Raw genomic sequence first — 21,806 nt, forward strand, 5'->3', positions numbered from 1 at the left:
GCTTTAGTTATTTATGCTGCTCTGGATGTGCTGGCCTGCACGTAATAGAGTCCCTATAGCCACAATCCCTTTTGTCACACAGCTTTGAAGAAGAGTGAGGTGTATGTGCAGCTCTCTTACACTTGTCTACCCAGACTGAAGTTGCAAGTCATCTGTGCAGAGGCAGAAGGAGTTTTTTTTACATCTCTTGTTCCACTGATGTGCAGTCTACAATGCTATCCTGGGAAAACATAGTTTGGGTATGCCAGCAATGAAAATGCATCTTACCAGTTAGGAAGTCTCAATATTGTATTTTCCAGATTTTCTAATTAGAGTGAAGACGGATAGAGGAAAATTCAGTTCTAAATGACAGAAAGAGCCATGTTCTTAATTAAATGTAACACAGCAGATTGTAAAATTCTAAATTAGGGCAGAGCTTTTCTCCACAGGAATGTCTTAAAAAATAGATGGAGTGAACAAAGCATGTGCTTCACGTAAGAAGAAGCACTAAGAAAAAATGGAACTTGCTGTAGCAAAACAAAAGGCCATTGATAAGCGTCCCTGAATTTAAAATTTGCATGCTTACTGGAGATGAACAGTGGCATCTCAGTGAAATCATTGAAGTGGTTGAAGGTTAAATTAATTAGGTGCATATGTCATTTTTACCATATATTACAATTCATTCTGTGTGTATGTGTACACACACATATCGTTTGATTTTATTTCATGTGGCATATTGGTGTTAAGAGAGATGATTGCCATCAGTTTGGGGGATCTCTGGAACATGCTAGTAAAGCAAAGTCAGTCGAGTCTGTAGTTAACACTTGTTTCACAGGTACATGGGAACTGGCACAAACAGTTAAGTTGGTGCCATTTTTTTGTGAGAGGAAAATATATAGTGTCTTTGATTGCATGTGTTAGTGCTTGCCAATGTATAATCTATGGCAGTGAGATCAAACTGGTTGGTTGTTTTTTGTTTTTTTTTTTGTTTTTTTTTTTTGGCTGCCAAATGAAATTATGAGCAGTGGCTGTAGGGAGTATGGCTAGCTTCTATCCAAGCTCCTGCTGCTGAAGTTGAGTCATTTTTGAGTCATTTGTGCCTTCAGCCTGGCCACGGTGGCAGCAGAAGTGGCTATGATCTGCAAGGAGATGTGAGGGAAAGAGCTTCTCCGTCTTTTGTTTAGGTAACATATAAAGAAATCAGTAAAAGGGCTTTTTGTTTGTTCTAGGGGGAAAAAAATCTGAATTATTCGATAAATGTAATTTGATTTTGATGTGGTTCTCCAAAACATCAAAGAACTCATGTAGGAGAGTTTCCAACTCTTAATTAAAGAGAGGGCATCTGTTGCATTATAACAAAGAAGTCCAAGAGGAACGTTTTTGTTGCCTTTTTCTGTGATACGCGCATATAGAAGAACAAACAGCTGCCTTCGTTTTCTGTCCTTTCTTTCGAACATACACCGTCCTCTTGGCCTTGGTATCTTGTTGTCTAGCTTGTTGTAGATCCACAGGGCAAGTCCTGAATTTATAGTATTAAAAAACGTGAGGATAGAAGAGAAGCAGCACGAAGGACCAAATTCTAAGAAAAATAACAAAGTTAGACTGATGCTATCTGAGATGTGCTGAGATAAAAGAAGTGGGAATAATTAGCATACTGATTATATGGGATTAAGCTGGGTCATTTGTCTGAGCCATCACACAACTCTTGATGTCAGCCAGATAGATCTCTCTGCTGATCTTGGGGATATTCACGACTTTCTGTAAACTTTGATTTCCCTTCTGTAGACTTAAAAAGTATCAGAAGTGCAGTCTTACAGGTTTCTTCCTGCTTTTAAAGCTTTAAGTGGGTCTTCAGACCTCTGCAAGTCTACAGGACCGCTGCAAATCTGCTTAAGCATAGCTCTGTAAGCCCTGGATGTCCCAGGCACTCCAGATGGAAGTGTGCCCCTGATGATGATGCAAAACAGCAATTGCCACGGAGAGATGGAAGGAGTGCTTTGGTGCAGAGTGGTGCACAGTGGTCCTGGGGCAGCTGAGTGGTGCTTGTCCCTCAGACTGCTGGGTCGCACGCTACTGCAGCCTGTAGTGAGAGCCAGGGCTGCACACTGAATGGAGCCCTGTGCCTTTGCCGAGATGGGAATAATCTGCCCTTTCAGTGCTGCCTGACCTCTGGTTTCCCAGCAACTCGAAGCTGCTCAGTAGAATATTCTGCGGTGTTCCTCATTTACTCATGTAAGGTACTGGCTATGATTGAAGCCTGGCTAATTTCTCATAATGACTTTCACACAGAAGACTTGATACATGAAGAAGTGAGAGGACTCCTCAGGAGATATTTTTTTTTTAATTCCTGTCTTTTCTTCAAAGTAGGAAGTGTGCTCTAAAGTTTACTTGCTTGAGAAAGCAGCACAGCTGTGCATTACGTCAGCTCTGTTTTATAGCTGCCTTCTATGGTCTACTGAGGGAATAAACTGCATTCAGGCACAAAAGACATCAGAGAAACTGCTTGTGGCCACAGTATTGAAAAATGATGTGATCAAGTGCTAACTTAGCTTTGCTTGAGTCCGGTTTTTGGTATTGAACTAGGAAGTTGCTAACTGTCATGGCCATAAAACAAACACATGCACTCCATGCTTAATTAAAGATAACTCAAACTTTTTTTATTAAACCTTAAAGTTTTTGGAGTTACGATTTATTATTGCTGCAGGGTTTTTCCTTTTTTTAACACTGGAGTTGATAATGTGAAGGATTTTTTTGTTAATTTGTGACAAATATGTGAAGGCTTTGTAATGACTTAATCTAAGCTAGTGCACAATTCTACAGCCCGTGTCTTTGTAGACAGTCAGGCACAGTAAAAGCTCAGCCAAACTTCCCTTGCTGGTCAAATACTTGCATAAGAAATGAACTTGTTTCTGTCCCGATGAAGCTTCTGTGTGGGAAGCACAGCTCTGGATGATAACATGTGCTGCAAGTCAGTGGCTGTGTCTCCTTCCTATCTTTGGGAGTTTCAGTACCAAAGGTTAAAGCAGCCAGCACTAAGCTTTCCTAAATAAATAAATCACTGTTTTATCCACAAATGAAAGGGAGCTGCTGAGATCATTTAGTCTAACCAGCTGCATGGCAAGCAGTCAGGAAAACCACCTGCTGGAAGAAAGAAGACGCCCAGTATTTTCTTTGTGCTTGGTGGTTTTAGAGGGTCCACCACCACAAATGAACCGTTCCAATGAGTGCAGACAGTGAAAAAAAATGTTGTGCCTTCTCACTTGAATATGTCTTCCCTTGATTTTCATGCTCATGGTATGTTTATCTGCTATGTTTTAGAAACTGCTGTTGAAGGTATGCTCTTGGTTTAGGTACTTGCAGAGTACCATCAAGGCCTCACAGTCCTCTCACTGGTAAGCTCCTCAAGGTCCTCAAGGCCCTTACTGTTTTTTTTTGGTCTGGTCTTTACTCTCATGGCCATTTCCTAAATGCTTTCCAGTTATGCATCCTTCTTTATTGTACTTCAGGTTTAGATACAGTATTTCAGTGGCAGTTACACAGATGAAAAACAAAGGTTAGCCCACACACAGAAGGCTCTCACGTCCTAAACAGAATTCAGGCATGAGGTCCTGAAGGAATGGTGCGTGACCAGACCAAGAGAAAGTGGCAGGTCAGTGGCCCAGGACTGAAACACAGAGCAGTGTCATTTTGATCTGTGGTTCCTCTTCTGCTCGCCTTGTGCTTTATGAGCTGGCATCGTTTGTCCTTCAGATGAGTGCCATGTCAGCTCCCATGTCTTCTTCTCTTGTGTGGAGTTGCAGTCTGAGAAAGGGCTGCTTGATTTTCTGTCATTGAGGGAAAGCAAGGAGAATTGCAACAGTGGCAACAAGTTATCCATAGTACTCTTTCAGAATGTACTGCTGAAGTGATACTGTATTAGCATTTCGGCCAGAACTGGCTACTTGAAGGGCTTCACATGTTGAAGCGTGAGATCGCTTCTGGTAATATTGCAGTAGACATTAGAAGTAGACAGCATTAGGTTCTTAAAATGGTAGCTCCAAGATAATGTTTTACAACTATGTCAGGTTTCTGCCATGCAAGATGAAATTCATCTCAAGTATTTTTGTCCTAACTTCCTACTTCCTGATGAATCTTCGGGTCTTTCAGCAATAGAAGCATGATACTAAGAAATAGCCAATCATGGGATCATAAGGGTTGGAAGGGACCTCTGGAGATCATTTAGTTCAACTCCCATTATCTGTGTCATGCAGACAAGAAGAAATCACATTACAGAAAGCATCCTAAAATGTGTTTTACTGCTTTTAGATACAGAAAGGAACTTATTTGACCAGTCTACCAATATGGTGTCAAATAAAAAAAAAAAAAACAACAACCTGTAGGTCATAGTTGAAAAGTCTGGTGTGGAGGAATAGAAGTGTGATGAAAGTGCTAAAAACAGAAAATGGGTGGAGTCTTAGTCTGTGTTGGTTATGTGGAGTCCCTGCTGACCTGGAGGGTCAGGATTTCACCTTGTGCAATTGGTTTGTATGCATCCTCAGCAGACATGGAGCACTGCGTGACACAGGCAGGTGGCTTTGTTCTCTTGACCATTGTAACAAACTGGTGTTGACTGCCTTGGCGTCGGGTTGGTAAGGCAGGACAGCTGTCTTTGTAATTAGTACATCTCAGTATGTTCCTCCATGGTGTGTAGCTATCAGGCAGTCTGATTGATTCTCTTCAGGAGAAGCCTGCTGACCGATCACAATGTGAGGAGAATGAGGCCAGATTGGGGTTTAGTCTGCAGGGATTGGAGGCTTTAATTAGGCTGACCTCAAATGAAATGGCAATGGATTATTCACAGGTGGGGAAGGAGGGCCCGTGAAGAATTCCAGCTGGGTCTCTGCTGTGAGTTGTACCTTCTGTCAGTGCCCTGAGACACTGCCAGAGCTGCTCCAAATCTTAAATCCCTCTTTTTCCAAATGCTCTTAATCGTCTGTTTCACATGGATGGTCCTGTAGGCAAACGGCCTGTGTGACCTGCTGTGCATTTCAATGGACTCTAAATAATGTATTCAAGCAACAAAGGCTCACTTCAGCTAAAAACTTAGCCCCTGCATAGATAGCTCTAAACCTACTCGGATAACTCAGACATCTGGATAACTGGTATTTAAGTGTGTGCCTTTAACAATCTGTTCCTATTCCACAAGGTTTTAATTATTGTACAAGAAATTAAACACTGTAATCATGAGAAATTAGCTTTCCTCTTGGATTTTAAATTGCCACTGTTGAGAGAAGTGGACAAATCCTGTCTTCAGATACTTTCAGAAAGGAAGGTTTGCAAAGAGGCTGTTGTGTGTTTACACAGGGTAGCATTTGGTTCATACAAACTAATCAAAAAGAAATTACTCTGAAATGCAAGACAACAGTGACACAGGCTAGGAAAGTAGTTTAAATAACTCCAGGATTGCAAGGTTATTGAGTATTGCTAGTGAAAGCATGAAATCACAGCAAGCAAGTCAGAAGCATTTGAGCAGCTTTCCTCCAATTATCAAGCTAGTTCCAGTTCTTATCTTTGCTACAGACTGGTAAGACCTGAAATGTGACATCTTTGTCAGTGGTCCTGACTCAGTCATATCTTGACCCAGTTGAAATCTCTAAGCACTGGTGCCAAAGGGTCACTTTGGTAATGTACTGCTGCATAGCAATGATTGCTTTCATTAAAATATCCTTGAGATGCCCCTGCTTGTACTGTAAAACTGGCTGACAGGCAGAAGATAGATACTTTAATTTATTTAGGAATTTATTAATTCTCCACCTCTGGCTGTTTTGAAATGATGGACAAGCTCTAAAATTGCTGTGTTCAATCCATACAGCAGTGTTTTTTAACACCTGCGTCTCTAAGCTGTAGCATTAGAGTTCAGTTCCACTTAAACTGAGCTGTTCTGGGCTGGAAGATGAAGCGTGCAGGCCAGATGCAGTAGCTGGAATTGAAGAGAAGATCAACTAATTATGTAAACACTTGCTGTTGGTAAATGTAGCACTTGCGTGTTCAGACCTGCAGAGATTGTATAAATGAAGCAGTATATTGTTATTGAGTGAGCAGTGAAATCTGGCCTGGAGTCTGTAGGAGAGTGTTTGAGGTGTAAGGATTGATTTAACAATGCCCATGTTCTTTACAAGCTACCACCAGCATTGTTGGTACTTTTTGTAGGATTTTCATGCTTTTTGAAGGGGTTGTGTCGGTATCCAGAGAATTTCGGAATGCAAAATATTCGCTGTTATTTAATGTTTATCCAAATATTCCTTGACTTCCCACTGCCATGTGCTAGAAATATGAAGAAAACCTTTTAGCTGTGACATGTTCTTTGTTTTTATTCTCCTGTACTCTTACAGCACTTGTCTATATAGCCAAAAATACTCTGGGATAGGAAGAGAACATTTTAAAAAATAGAGCCGTCATCAAATATGCTGCTGTTTTGACCTGAATCTTTTCTGGTTGCAGCTGTATGTACACTTGAGAAGACTATAGAAGGTTTATTTTCTTTATTTTTCTTTGAAATGCACCTGCTCTCAGATGAATGACACTCCAGACACACAGAGGTTTTCGTGCTCATTGTGCTGTCACTGTAGTGGTTATGGGTTGAAACACTGTTGTATAAGAGGACGCCATCAAAGTTGATGGAGCAAGCACCTGAACAGTGCGTGGCTGGAGAAGCTGGGGGTAGAGAGGTGAAGTGGTTTGTTCAAGGCAGGACAGTGACGAACATAGCACTGCAGCTCAAGTCTCTTGAATTAACAGGGAAAATGCCCTAGCCCCTGCCCATCTTGCCTTTGCAATTTGTTCTCCTATTGAGACCACGGGCATTCTGTTTCCTCTTCTGTCAGGTTGTTTGAGTCCTCAGCATAAGTAGAGGCTGCAGAGTTGCGTGGATGGATAAGAACCTCTAAATGTCATGTGGTTTAAAAAGCCAATGGGCATGAAGAAATGTTCTTATCAGTTCAGAGAGATTATGTATTATAAGTTAATTTATTCACACATTTCACATTCATCTGGGAGAAAAGCTTAACATTAGTTTTCACTTGTAGAGTTGCTGATTGAGATCAGAGAAATATGGAGGACTGTTTCAGAAAGATCTGATTTAATGGGTCTCCCTGTGCAGACAGGACAATTTTATTTCTGAAAAAGACATCAGTGCAATTTGGGATGCAGAAGACAACTGCAAAGCGGGGGAAGACTCTTTTCAGTTCATGTTTGCTTTCTCAGAGGAAAATTGCTAAGGCTTCATTCTAGAAGTGAAGGAGAACAGAATTGAAGAAAAGTGAGAAAAGTTATAGGCTTTCAAATAAAAAATTACTTTTTCATATTCTTGTATCTTGTTCATCTTTACCAACTCTGGATCTGTCTTCCACGCTTGCATAAGCACAGAAAATCAGAACTTGTAAGATATGGCATCAAACTGATGCGATCCTACACACATTGTCAAAGAGAAATCTGTAAACAAGAGACTGTGAGGGTTTTTTTGTTTGTTTGCTTCTTTTTTCTTTTTTTTTTCTGCCTTCTGACCTCTCTTTCTCTGTGAAGTTCCTCCTACCTAAACAAAATCCATCATTATTGTGGCTGTACTGAGACAGCCAGTTGTTCTGGAATGGAAAAGGCTATCTGACTGGTGAAAGCCAGGTGTGCTTTTTCTTTGATTGGAAAAAACAGCCAGCAGAACAACAAAAGCTATTGTCTTATTCACATGCAGCCTCCACTGATGGCACTGCCCAAGGTAAGGGGATGCTTTTTTATTTTTTCTGACCTCCATCAGACTTTAATCTAAGGAACTATTTTATAATTAAAATTATGCATAGAAATCAGATATCTGTCCTAATGGCTTCTTCTAATTAGACAGCAGTTTTGCCCTTCAGGAGGCTCACAGGGTATCAGAGCAGTTATTTAGCAGTGTATGGAGCCAGTCTCACCTGCACCAGGTTCCAGGTCCCATTAAAGCCTTGATTCTAGTGCTATACAGTGCAAATTCATGGGAAACTTTGGGATGATCAGTGGGTTGGAGCACTTCCCCTGTGAGTACAGGCTGATAGAGCTGGAGCTCTTCAGCCTGGAGAAGAGAAGGCTCTGAGGGACCTTATAGAAGCCTTCCAGTACCTGAAGGGGCCTAAAGGAAAGCTGGGGAGGGATTTTTTGTAAGGGCATGTAGTGACACAACGAGGGGAAATGGCTTTAAACTAGAAGAGTGTAAATTTAGACTAGATATTAAGAAGAAATTCTTTCCTGTGAGGGTGGTGAGACGCTGGAACAGGTTGCCCAGAGAGGCTGTGGATTCCCCATCCCTGGAAGCACTCAAGGCCAGGCTGGATGGAGCTTTCAGCAACCTGGTCTAGAGGGAGGTGTCCCTGCCTATAGCAGGGGGTTGGAACTAGATGATCTTAAAGGTCACTTCCAACACAAACTGTTCTAGAGTTCTTTGATTCTGGAAATGAGAAATTACAATTTGTGCTATAAAAGAGTATATCACAAAAAAATAAAAATAATTTTAAAGAAACTTTTATCATGTTGAACAGTCCTAAATCATAGCTATCAAAAGCCTAAGAAATTCTACATACACGTTGGTCAGTGCCCAAATGTGGCTGTGACCCATGTGAGTCAGTGGCCTTTGCCTTTTGATTTTGTGCGTCAGAGTGGTTTAGTGCTACCATTCCTTGGTTAAAGGGAAATATCTATGAAAACAAAATTGACTTGAAGCTTATTGCCTCTGTCAAAAATTTTGAAAGCAATCAGCTGAGTTCCTTATCTGTTGCCTTCTCTTTTATAAGGTTGATCTGCACAGCAAACAATTCTAATTTTCACTATGAAAAACTGAATTTGATAATGTTTTATAATCAGTTATGATTCTGCTTTATGGTATCTGGATTTTTTCTACAAAATATAATTTCTTCCAAAGTGTTTGTGAAACAAGTCCTCTTTGCAACAACACCGATAAATGCTTATCAGACCTCCGTGTTACCTGAGTACAAACCTGAAAATTAATGTAATTATCCCAGGAATTCTGAAGATACAGGACTGTCCCTCAGCTCCTTAGGTAAATACCCTTTGAATAGCTATTTAATGCTGCTCCAGGCTTTGTGGCTGTTATGAATGTAGTTGCAGCCCATTTTAGTGTGTTGTGTTATGGTTCCCTCCCTGACCAGCTGCAGCTCTCCTTATCGCTGAAGTATCTGTGGTTGCTCAGCCAAACCCCTCCAGGTGATGGGAGATCTGTATCTTCTGGTAACTGCAGAATGAGAATTGTAGGAGTCCAGCATATTGCCTACCCCTGCCTCCAGGTTTATGCACAGCAGCCAAATTTATTGTGGATGTAATTCCAGTGATACACCAGGGCAAGATTTGACCCTCCAATTTAATACCACCACGTCTGTCAGTAATTAAAAATAATTACTTAGGAAAGTGAAGGGATATGCTTATGTAATTAAAATTGCAATGGTCCCTATGTTTTCCTGCTGATACCATGTTAATATCTCTTGTTATGTATCACGCTTTTCTTAAAAAATGCAAGCTTCTGACTTCTCAGCTGTGGGTGACAAAACAGTGCCATGCCTTACTTTTATATTCGCAAGAAAAAAGTTTCTTCTTCCCTTGTGAATCAGAATGTGGGTGGAAATTAGTTTAAAACTAAACAAAACAAAAAAGAAAAGGAAACAAGAACATTCAAACCAGCAATGTGGCTGACTTTTGACTCTTGAGGTGCCAGGGGCTGGTGTTAAAAGGATTAGGTAGTGGAGCAGCCAGCTGGCTCTCTGAGCTCTTTGGGCAGGAACAGACTTCTGCAGTGTCACTGAAATTCTCCCTGACTCTGATGTATCCACTCCATTCACACATCTGCCTTGCCACACTGAGAATATGAATTTGTCTGCAAGTCTGGTGGGTAGCATTACCCTTTGAGCCAACAAAAGTATGGATAAAAGAATCAAAAGCAGATATTGAAAAAGATGTATTGACCTGTGTCAGTCTGTGGCATAAATCAGACATGGCTTGTACAATCAATATTCTGTTCTGATGGTTAGCATGTGCATCTGTGCTCAGTCCTTTCCCTTCAGGAACCATTGTGACCTGTGCAGAGGCAGGCTGTGTGTTCCTGCAGTTGGATGGTGGGTTTGCAAGGCTGATTCCCTCACACACCTCTGCCATGGGGAGGGCAGTTACAGAGAGCATTGGCAATTCTAGTCGTGACAGTATCAGTGCTTTCAATGTAAGAATCCATGCATGTGTGCAGTACAATACAAAGATTTGACTTGCATATCTGACTGTTGTTGGCAAAATCCAGATTAAGCATATTATCAAGAAACAAAGAGTGTGTTTTCATCACTCACAAAGGCATTTCCTCCCCTAGAACATTAATGTATATATGTGCAGGCACGGAAATAAAATGATAAATCACATTACAGAGGCAGGCTAATGGAGCTGGGGTTGTCTCTGGAGAAGGCTAGATCCAGAGAGACCTTGTTGTGACCTTCCTGTACTTAAGGAGGCTTATAAGCAAGAGGAGGTCTGACTTTTACACAGCTGATAGAAATGGCAAGGAGGAAACTAAAAGAGGGGAGATTTAGGTTAGATGTTAGGAAGAAATTCTTTACTCAGAGCGTGGTGAGGTACTGACACAGACTGCTCACAGAAGCTGTGGGTGCCTCTTCCATGGGTTGAAGGCCGGGTTGGATGGGGCCCTGAGCAGCCTCATCTAGTGGGTGGCAGCCCTGCCCATGGCAAGGGTCTGGGGCTGGAGGGTCTTTAAGTCTCTTTCAGCCCAAGCAATTCTGTGATTTGCAGCAGAACCCTAAACCTAGTGGCAGCCAGTGTGGTGAAGAGTTGACACCTCTCCAGTACTTCCTTGGATGCCATGCAAGTAACTCAGAAGTGGGCAGCAGCAGCTTTTGATGGCAGAATTTCTCCATGTCCTCATTCTCCTGCTCAGGTTGGATCAGGTCCTGCAGCACCAACTGCCCTGGGTAGGGCAGGGCTCACCACTGGAACCGGCTGCTTTTTCAAAACCACAAATTATGTGCATTTTTGTTCAGCACTTTGGACTGCAGAGGAAAGGTCAGAACACAGTATTTTTCCATATGACTTTCAGCTCCTGTTCAAAGGGAAGAGACTGGAGAATTCTGCAGAAGGAGTGGTGAGGGCTGGGGACATGTTTGTCACTGCAGCTCGATACTGGAGAAGTAGTCAATCTTTCACTGCTCCAAGAGGAGGTCAATGACAGCAGGGATCACAGTGCCTTGTTTTAGATGTTCTGCCTCTTAAGGGAGGGGGTTAGAAGCAGATGCATCAATATTTTAGAAGCTACTTAGCTAGAAAATGAGAGTTAACATCACTAGGATTCTGTTTTATGTGTAAGCAGATGAAAAAAATTGGAATATTTTTAATTAACTTTTGAGTCTGTCTTTTCATGAAATTACTTCCGATAAGTCCAGATTTCAAGGAGTCGCTTATTTGCCAGGTTGAAAAAGAAGAATGATGAAAGCCAGTGTGTAAATAATAGGAGAGTCCTCTGATTTAGAGTTGCTCAGGGCTTGACCTTGCTCTCATTTCTGTCAGCTGAAGCTCTTGCACCGGCTGCGGTGGGAACTACTTCACTTTTACATAAGCCACTGACTGTGAGATCCTGCCTTCCAAACTTTCACTTGCAAAGTACTAAACGCTGCCCTCTAATCGTGCAAATGGCTGTCCAGGAGGGTAAGCTGGTGTGCTTGAGTGGACCTTTGGGCTTGTGAATCAGAGCACATTTACATGAGGTGTTACTTCAGTGTCGGGACTGTCAGCATTTTGCAGGTGGTGATTAGCACTGTCTTGAGCTGCTTTGTGTGGCGGTGGCTGGCGCTGCCTTATCTCAAGACATGGCTGAAGCACAGGGCAACCTGAGGGCTTTGGAGATGAGACTGGAAGGCTCCAGAGAGCAAGAGCTGCACTTGAAGGTTTCCCTGACAGAGTGGCTCGGGCTGTCTTTTTTTCTCAATGAAAAATGATCCCAGAAGAATGACATGCAAACCAAGGGAAACTCAGAGAAGCATATTTTTGTTTGTTTGTTTGTTTCTTGTTTTGAGAGCTTTTTTGTTTGTTTGGTTATTTTTTTGGTTATTTAGAAGTGAAAACATTTTTGATGCTTAGAATTTTTTTCAAATACTTGCTTGTTTCAGATGCCAGATCAGTTTGATCAGACAGTGGTGCTCAATCAACTGCGCTACTCTGGGATGCTGGAGACTGTGAGGATTCGGAGGGCTGGCTTCCCAGTCCGAAGGCCCTTCCAAGACTTTTATAAAAGGTAAAAGCACCAACATGTGCACTTCAGGTGTGAGTCGTGGTTATCAATCAATGTTCTCATGTAGAGGAATAATGTAAAAATCTAATATTAAAAAAAATAGAGTAAAAATAGAAAACATGTTTCTTAAATGAAGCAATAAATACTTTTTGATTGCCAGGTATAAAGTTCTCATGAGAAACTTAACTCTGCCCGAAGACTTAAATGAGAGATGTGCCGTCCTTCTTCGTCTGTATGACAACACAAGTACTGAATGGCAGCTTGGAAAAAATAAGGTAAAATAATCCGGCCACATGTGTTGTGGCTACTGCTTATACAAGGTTGAAGGGATTTTGACTGCACAGCTGCAGAAGTGTAGTTGTAATGGTAATTACATTTGGCCTTAAAGGAAGCTGAGCATGTTTGTTGATGCTCTAGAGATTCCTCTAAGTAATTTGTAGTTGTGCTAAGGAATTCGCTGTCTGAGGCACTTGAACCTACATGTCATTTATAGAGAAAGAGCCCACTTGGGTGGACTCACAGACAGGAGCACTGGTGAGGATCAGAATGTAGAACACGGTAGCTGGATTTTGGAATTCTGAGAAGTCCCTAGCCCTTGAGGCAGTGCTCTGTTCTACGAGGAGCTCCATTCGTTCCAGTGAACTCACTACCTGGCTCCTGATCCGCAGGGGAAGTCACAGAGAGGGACTGTAGCCAGTGTTGGTACAGCAGAGCTGAGCTCCACATGTGCTTGCTTGTCCTAGTCTAGGAGTTCTCAAAGGTACATTCACCCTCCATATGTGTCCTGCCAGACAACCTGAACTTTGCTGCCACTGTTTTTTTTTAAAGAATTTCACATTGTTTTTATTAGAAGAATGTAACTTTGAGTAATGAAACAATCCCAGTGTTTCAGCATGCTGGTTTTGCAAGTTTAAAGGTTCCCCAGTGCAGGATCTGAGATTTCCTGACTATTAATACATGGTAAAAGGACTGGGGAGTGGATTACAAACAGCATTCCTTGGCATGTATGAGGTGTCTCAGGGATTATACTGGGAGATATAATTCAATCATGTTAAAGTTATTTTGGGACATGAAATCTGAGATATTCTGATTGTAACTGAAATTCGTTTTCAACCCATTTTTGTAGACTGTGGCTTGCAAGTCATACAGTGATAGCAGACAAAGCTAGATGTTGGTTCCTCTTATTGCAGATGTAGCAATCCTTATGCACAGACCCTGGACAAGGCTTTAGCATATTAGCATAATAACATCTATGAGGACCTCAAATTGTAAGCAACTACTCGGCAGGATCTCAGCAGGAACCAGAGCTCTCTTGTAACCTCCCATACTGAGGACTGGGATAATTACCCTCAGAGCTGTGTGTGCATTTTTAAGAGTCTTCATAAATAGCTTATTGTTGAAGAGAACAAGGGAGCATTGGTTTCAGACTGAGCATACTATGGGGCACTTTGTGATTTAAGAGGAGTAGTAACAACATTGCCGTGATTCAGCTTGAGTGTGAAATTTTCTTGTTTTCACATTACAGGCTGCATTGCACCTGCTCAGGAAAATGTGTTAGCCTGTGCGTAGTATGTGCTTAACATCTATTTTGGTTCAGGAAGTAGCTGAATGCCTTTCTGAATCAGAATTTTGGGACGTTTTTAAAGCCAATGTGTGCAGAGCAAAGGAAGATTGCCCACTGAGAGAAAGAAAAGGCTTTTTCCTTGACAGCCTTTTTTATACATGAATAAAAACTGTGTGCAACTCAGGTAGTGGAACTCTGGGACTCCCTGTGGGACTGTATGTGTTCATTAGTCTTTGATAATTAGTTGCAAAATCAAGTCTCCTTCTACATTTAGAACTCAGAACTGTGCCTTTCATCAGTTTTGTGATGGGCTTTTGTATTCCTAAACTATTCATACCAATCAACCAAACAAAAGCCAAAACAAAAATAGTTGATGGATGTGTCCATTGCCCTGTGAGCTGAGAAGCAGTCTGTCTGCAGGATGCTGGTGGCTGTGAGGGATACCTGGCCCATACATGTACCCAGCACAGCAGTTCCGTGCCTGTAAGTACAAGAGCAGGCAGCCTGAATATGGAACCAATCTCATTTCAGTGCACTTCTGCAGGTTTATACCAGTGACATTTGAAGGAACGAGGATTGCAGGAGGTTAAAGAAGCTCTATTTGTAATGTAAAACAGCTGAATTCTCAGGGCAGTCTTTCTGCTCCCCAAATACCCTGCTCTGGGTGTCCCTGCTGCAACAGGCCTTGGACTGCATGGATCCGGGAGGTCCCCTCCAACCTCTGCCATGCTGTGATTCTATGAAATCAGGAAGTTCATGCTAAGTCCTAGAGCTTTTTGGCCCATGTTACTCTTTGATGGCAAAGCCTGGTAATGAATCTATTAATTATATTTAGTGTACTCCATCTTTTTCAACTGAAATCCAAAGTCAGAAGATCACCTGCAGGTATTTTCCTTCAAAACAAATACGTTTTCTATTAAGGAAATACTGTGCTTGACTCTGAATTCAAAGTTCAGGCTTACTGCTGAGAATGGCTCTGTGAGCCTGGCTGTCCTTTATCTACGTCACTATCCACAAGTTAAGCCAGAATTTTTCTTGCATAGGTTTTCCTCCGGGAGTCGTTGGAACACAAATTAGAGAAACAGCGAGAGGTGGAAGTCACCAAGGCAGCAATGATTATCCGAGCACACATCTTAGGGTACGCAGCCCGGTAAGTGACTGGATGGGAACGTCAGTAATTAAGCTTTTGTACAGATGGGTGGGTGTCAGGTAGTAAAATTCCTAGGACACAATTTTTCACTTTTCATAGGAACCAGGCATCAGAATCCTGTAAGTGGCTTTTGAAAATAATGCCTGATGTCCTTAGCAGACTTAAGCAGAATTAAAAAAAAATGAGTTAGAGTTATTTTGATGTAATGAATAGGACAGTATGGAAGACTGGAGGTCAGCCATCCTTGTAATGGTATCTTGGAATGAAATAAATGGTAGAAAATCTAGCAGGATGATACCTAATGGGGCTGCCCCCAAATTACACATGTTTATCTTTGCTTTTTCATGATAGAGAGCAAATGTAACTAGTCAGTTTGGTTCTTTAAGAACTGAACATTAGGCAAGTGATTAATGTTTCATTTGTTTACTCAGCTTCCTGCATTATGTATTAGGTGGAGTTTCTCATCCCATCTGTTTATTTCTCTGCTTTCTCTACAAATCAGCTGAGGACAGTTTGAGGAAACTTGTTTGCATAATGTAGTCTTCTCCTTATATTCTGACTAATATGTTACCAAAAACTATATTCATTTTTAATGACAGAGCTACCTGTGCATAATCTTTCTTTTCAGAGATGTTGGACAGATACCTATGAGTATCTTCTCTGCATGCATACACACATGTACAAGCTGTACTTGGTAGCATTTTCTTGTCAAGGGCACAAGAACATGTAAGACAGGTAGTGTGCATTTCCTTAATGAAAATACAGATTGCTCTGTCATGGAAATGAGGGCATCTCTTCCCTTTCCTGGGGAAGAGAATATGAATTAGAATGGAGAAACCACCACAGAGGCAGAAAAAATAAACTGCTTCAGTGCTGTGCCTCATTATTGCAGGTCATTATGGTAGGACTTCTCATAACTGCTCATTAATCCTTTGTTTCCTTATAAATTTACTTTATTTTGTGATGTTTTTGTCCTTTTTTTTTCCCCAGAAAGAGGTATAGAAAGGTTCTATACTATGTGGTTGTGATACAGAAGAACTACAGAGCATTCTCTAGTAGGAGAAGGTTCCTTTGCCTGAGGAAGGCAGCCATTGTTCTTCAGAAGCAGCGGCGAGGCCAGATTGCTCGACGTGTTTTCAGGGAAAGACTGGAGGAGAAGCGGAGACAAGAGGAAGAAAGAAGAAAAGAGGAAGAGGAAAGGTGCAGTATGCTCTCTTGCATCACACTCCATTCCATATTAGGTTTTACTCTGAACAGACGTTCTTGCGAGTAAAGGCAATTGATTTTGGAATTCTGTGCTTCTTTTGATTAAAAAAAAAAAAGTAGTTACATATTCACAGACGTATTCTTTGTGACCTTATTTTTTGTTGTCTTTCCTTGTGGCAGATGATTGAAAACTGAGCTATTGCCCTAGCACAGGCATTTGATTATCATGTGTTGAGATTGATTTGCTAACTATTTTCTTCCCTCGCTTTTAGGGAAAGACAAAGGCAAGAAGCAGAGCGTCTTGCTCAGCAGGTAAATGATATTCTTAATACTTGCAGCCATCCTGTTTATTTGAGTATCTCAACCCAACCATAAAAAAAAAAATAAAAGACATCTGTGGCATTTAAACAGAACTTTTTGTTAGCAGATAAAACCAAAGGAAACTTGATACAGTTGTTTGCATGGGAATTTCTTTCACCTCATGCTTCATTTAATTTCGGCAAAGACAGAACTTTCTACATGTTCTTGAGCTTTTCAGTATTTCTGAGTAAATGCAATCACTCTTTTATTTTTCTTTTTCTTTCGTTTTCTTTCTGATGTAGGGACAAGGGTTCTTTTAAATAAATAGGATGATCAGAGTATAGTGCTTACAAACTACAAAATAGTCTTGCACTGAGGAGACAGTATTATATTTTCTTCTGTTTTGAATGCAGGCTGAAGAGGAGAGAAAGAAACAGGAGCTGGCTGCCATTCAAAAAGCCCAGAAGGAAGTGGAGCTGAAGCAAGAGGTGGAGAGGCAGAAAGAAAGCAGGCAGGTAGAAGAAATCTTGCGTTTGGAAAAAGAAATTGAAGACTTGCAGCGTGTGAAGAAGCAGCAGGAGCTGTCTTTGACTGAGGCTTCATTACAGAGGCTGCAGCAACTCCGAGATGAGGAACTCAGGCGGCTCGAGGATGAAGCCTGTCGAGCAGCCCAGGAGTTCCTGGAGTCTCTGAACTTTGCTGAGATCGATGAATGTGTCCGAAACATTGAGAGGTCGCTCTCTGTGGGCAGTGGATATCCTGCTGAGCTCACTGAACAAACTGGAAATGCCTGCAGTGAAAAGCCCAATTTTAACTTCAGCCAGCCATATCCTGAGGAGGAGGTAGATGAGGGCTTTGAAGCTGATGATGATGCATTTAAGGATTCACCCAATCCAAGTGAGCACGACCATTCTGATCAGAGGACCAGTGGCATCAGAACAAGCGATGATTCCTCAGAAGAGGATCCGTATATGAATGATACTGTGGTGCCAACAATTCCTGCTGCTAGCAACACCATGCTTATACCTCCTACCCATGATACAGTCAGTCTCCACAACTCTTCAAGTGGTGAATCTACATACTGCATGCCAGAAAATGTATCGTGTAGACCACCGGACTCTGTGGAACTTATTTCTCCAGATGGAGATTATGATTACGACCAAGATGATTACGAAGATGGTGCTATTACTTCTGGTAGCAGTGTGACCTTTTCTAATTCGCACAGTAGCCAGTGGTCACCGGACTATCGGTGCTCAGTGGGGACATACAATAGCTCTGGAGCATACAGGTTTAGTTCTGAAGGAGCTCAGTCTTCTGTAAGTATCATTCTTGTATTATCTAATAATTGATTTATGCTTTCTGATTTTTTTCCGTTGTACAACCATGCAGTCACTGTAGCTGTTCTTAGAAATGCTTGTATTATGTAATTCAACTTATTTACACTGCATATGGGCATAGTTAAGTGTTGATTGCAATTCTAGGGTAATGCAAGTGTATGGTTCTGTGTAGTTTAATGCAGAACTGCGTATTATTTTGTGAAGATCTCAGTGCATGGCCGTGGATGCAATTCATAAGCAAAATTTGTGTGTCTGTTGGAGTGGGAAGATTGGGTAGCATTGTGGGGAACTGATTTTGGAAAAGGCAGATTCAGTTCTGCATGCAAGTCAGAACAGTGTTGAATAAACTGCTTGCAGAATCCCCAAGATATCAGATGTATTTGAGATTACTTTAAGAGTAAATTTCAGATGATGGCAAATAGTTGCTGAAGCAGTTAATTGAAGGGCTCTTTTTTCAGTGCTGTTTACTGAATCGACAGTTTACTATCATGAATATTTTTGGAAGAATATGATTTCTTCCGCCACTCACAAAATACTTCAGTGAAACTGTGTGTCTGGGAAAGTGAAAACATATTTCACCAACACTGACTTCTTTAGAAGGAAGATGTTAGCACTAAAATATCTGCTGCAGCTGAGGTAATAAAAGCCAAAGAAAATGTGTTAATTCAATACATCATAAAATGTTTTAGCTGAAGACTTCTAAACTTGTTTTCTCTAAGCTCTTTCCTGAGAAATCATTTTACCTTTGTTCCTTTCTTTCATAGTTTGAAGACAGCGAAGAAGATTTTGACTCCAGGTTTGATACAGATGATGAACTTTCCTACCGGAGGGATTCTGTCTATAGCTGTGTTAGCCTGCCCTACTTTCACAGCTTTCTGTACATGAAAGGTACCGGGTGAACAAGAATTTGTTAAACATACAAACTAATCAGAAATATTTAATAAACCTTGTACACTAATTCCTGTAGACTTTAGCTATTTTCAAAATTTTGAAAGGCTGATGGAAAAGTCTGGAGAGAGCTGCTCTCAAATGAAGTGCCTTGCAGTACCTTACATCTGGCAATGTTTTTCCTCTCTGCAAAGAAACATTGAAATTTTTTGGCTGCCTCTGTTTCATTTTATATCTTTGCCAGCTTGTAAACAATGAAATATCCAATACAAACATAGCAAAATAGCTTGCAAAGTCAAATTGTAACAAATTTTGAAGAAAGCTCATTCCTGCTAATCAAAACCTTTTACCATGGACAGTGTTCTCTGCTGCAAACCGGTTTTGCTGATTTCAGTCAACTTTCATTTGGATTCTGAAAGAAAAAAAGGAAGTGTATGCATAGCAAAGAGACATAAGAGACTCTACAAGAATGTTCTCAAGAGTTCTCTGGTTAAGATTCTTGGACTTAATTTCTAATGATCAACACAAAATTATAATCTAGGTGAAATCTCGTATCGTTCTCATCACTAACATAACTTAATTTGTTGGAGTAGGAGTAGGGATGAACAGGTGCATGGGTACACTGATGTGAAAAGTAATGTATGCTGTCACTGCTAGCATGGTTCTTATCCTCTGACATAGTTAGCAACAAGGGATGACAAGAATATACTGGTTTGGTTGAGTTTTTTTGTAGCTGAGGTAACAACAATGCAAGTTGTATTGTGTAATTAAACAAAATCACAGAAAGTTTATGCACAGCGTTGCTACACTTTGGTATGACCGAGCTCACACTGGCATATGTCCCTCTTAAAGTGTGGTTCTTGTAGGTTTTTCCGAATTTTCCAGTTTTGAGTTGAACATTTACCTCCTAATAACCATAAATACTGAAGAAAACTTTCTTGTAAGTTATTATATATATTTATTGTATATGTGTGTATCAATATATACTGTATATTTGTATACATGTTACATTATTTTTGTAGAATATGTATTATTATAATTTGTAATTTAAGGTTCTTTAGATTACCAACTATATGGTAGCTTTAGGGATATGTAAAAATTAGATAGTTCATTTCGAGTCTTGCAGCAGAGACTCATTTCAACTGCAGTGCTGTTGGCCAACATCTCCTAGTGTTGGTTTGGTCACAGCTTCTGTTTTATAATGTAATTGTTTGTCTTAACTATGTATGAACCCACATCTATCCCTTTTTGCCAGGTGGCTTAATAAACACATGGAAACGACGCTGGTGTGTCCTGAAAGATGAGACCTTCCTGTGGTTTCGCTCCAAGCAGGAAGCACTTAAGCAGGGTTGGCTTCACAAAAAGGGGGGTGGATCATCTACTCTTTCCAGAAGGAACTGGAAGAAACGATGGTTTGTTCTCAGGCAGTCCAGGTTGATGTACTTCGAAAATGACAGTGAAGAAAAGTTAAAGGGTTCTATTGATGTCCGAACGGCAAAGTAGGTTTATATATGTTTATATACTACACGATATCCTACTAAATACTTCTTGGGAGTTATCTGGGAATACACCAAGTGCTCTGCCTTCAAACTATACAAATGGAAGCATGAGTGTGTTTGATGAAGATCTTGAAAGCAAGTGTTGTCCTTACTTGGCTCTCTTTTAAGTCCATGGAGTGTTGCAGTTAAGGCAGTGCCAAGTACTTCAGAGAGCTGCTGCTGTAGTGAACTCGTCTGTGCCTTCTCCCAGACAAGAAGCCCTGCTTAGTCTGTAATGATTCCCAAGGCAACTCAGAGCACGTTGCCAAGTCTGTAGCTGGAGGCAAACACAAATGGAGAGGGTGGAATTAATAGGCAATGAATATATATTTAAGTTAGCATGGGTCAAAGCTATATGTTTGGTATACACTTATGATTTTTTACATGTTTGAAATAATTAGGGTAGTTCTACGTGAAGGTCTTCAAGATGCATATATGCATTTCAAAAATTTAGAATTGCTGAATCAAACTTAACAATTTCTGTCTTGCTAACAGAAGTTTCTTATGCCTTAAAATTCTATGCTTGGAATAGCATGCATCAAAAAAGCTTTTTAAGGGATAGTATTTTTACTTTTAAATAGTCAACATGTTTTATGATTCAGTGGATCTAATTTAAAAATTAGAGCTTGCTAATATTGATAGTCTTGTTTCTGTATAAGGATACATAAGCTTTCCTCCTTGGTAAAGAAAATAGAAATGGCTGTAACACTTGATTCCAGTCAGCATCTTGTAAACTGCAGCTGTGCATTTTATTTTGTTTGTTTAACAGAAATAAATTGAAAGTGTAGTTTAATCTTTTATTCGGAAGTCTTGGTTGAGCCTGATTCAGGCAGGACAACGCAAATAGTTTCAATGGGCATCCTGACTTGCTCTTGTAAAACCAACGTGCTACTGGCTCTCAAGAAACTATGAATAGAGAGTAAATGTCCTACCGCTATTGTTTTTGGCTGAAACTGAATTGTTTCTGTCCCATATGCCATAACGTGTATTTAGTCCTTTTTCTAATGTGCTCGAACCACATTTTGTTGTCACTGCATGGTTTCATCAGCTGTTCCCTGGGGAAGCTCTTTGCTGACTGTTCCTTTAAAATAGTCGGATAACGATTGTTGATCCTAACTGGAACTGAAAGTTGAATGAAAGATTTGTACATAAAACAGCTGGAAGAAAAGGCAGTTGTATTTAAAGTCATGTATGTTAGGACAAGTAAGCGGTAGCTTTTCTATGTAACTTTAACACTGATTATATTCCTAACATACCATGTGAGATATATTTCACCATTCCGTATTAGCCATCCCCTTCCAATTTTATTCATAGTGCTGCTTCACTTAAAATACACAACAAGGAAGTACTGGAGGAAGGAAGGCAAATTAAGGAAAACAGTACAGAAAAACAGCATTTTGTTTATTTTTAATCCTCGGGAGCTTTCCCTTAAGCACCTGAATTCAGTTATTTTTGCCTGATAATGCTTTTTCTTTAGTTTGTGTTACAATAATAGTGTAGCCACCTTTGTATAGTGACACTCATAATGGTTTGATTATTTCAATATAGG

The 21,806-nt window shown here is 40.6% G+C and overlaps 1 protein-coding gene across 1 annotated transcript in view; it reads left to right on the top strand.

Annotated features, from left to right (window-relative positions):
- Positions 1 to 21,806, top strand: part of MYO10 (myosin X) — a 151,195-nt gene that overhangs the window by 110,449 nt on the left and 18,940 nt on the right. The window contains exons 20-27 of the mRNA XM_085220426.1: positions 12,153 to 12,277; positions 12,435 to 12,549; positions 14,882 to 14,988; positions 15,979 to 16,188; positions 16,467 to 16,506; positions 16,908 to 17,810; positions 18,596 to 18,719; positions 19,975 to 20,218. Of these exons, the coding sequence (XP_085076552.1) occupies positions 12,153 to 12,277; positions 12,435 to 12,549; positions 14,882 to 14,988; positions 15,979 to 16,188; positions 16,467 to 16,506; positions 16,908 to 17,810; positions 18,596 to 18,719; positions 19,975 to 20,218 (1,868 nt within the window). The remainder of the gene's footprint in view (positions 1 to 12,152; positions 12,278 to 12,434; positions 12,550 to 14,881; positions 14,989 to 15,978; positions 16,189 to 16,466; positions 16,507 to 16,907; positions 17,811 to 18,595; positions 18,720 to 19,974; positions 20,219 to 21,806) is intronic.

The sequence above is a fragment of the Meleagris gallopavo genome, chromosome 3 (assembly GCF_905368555.1).
Source record: "Meleagris gallopavo chromosome 3, MGAL_WU_HG_1.1, whole genome shotgun sequence".
NCBI classification, from domain to species: domain Eukaryota; kingdom Metazoa; phylum Chordata; class Aves; order Galliformes; family Phasianidae; genus Meleagris; species Meleagris gallopavo.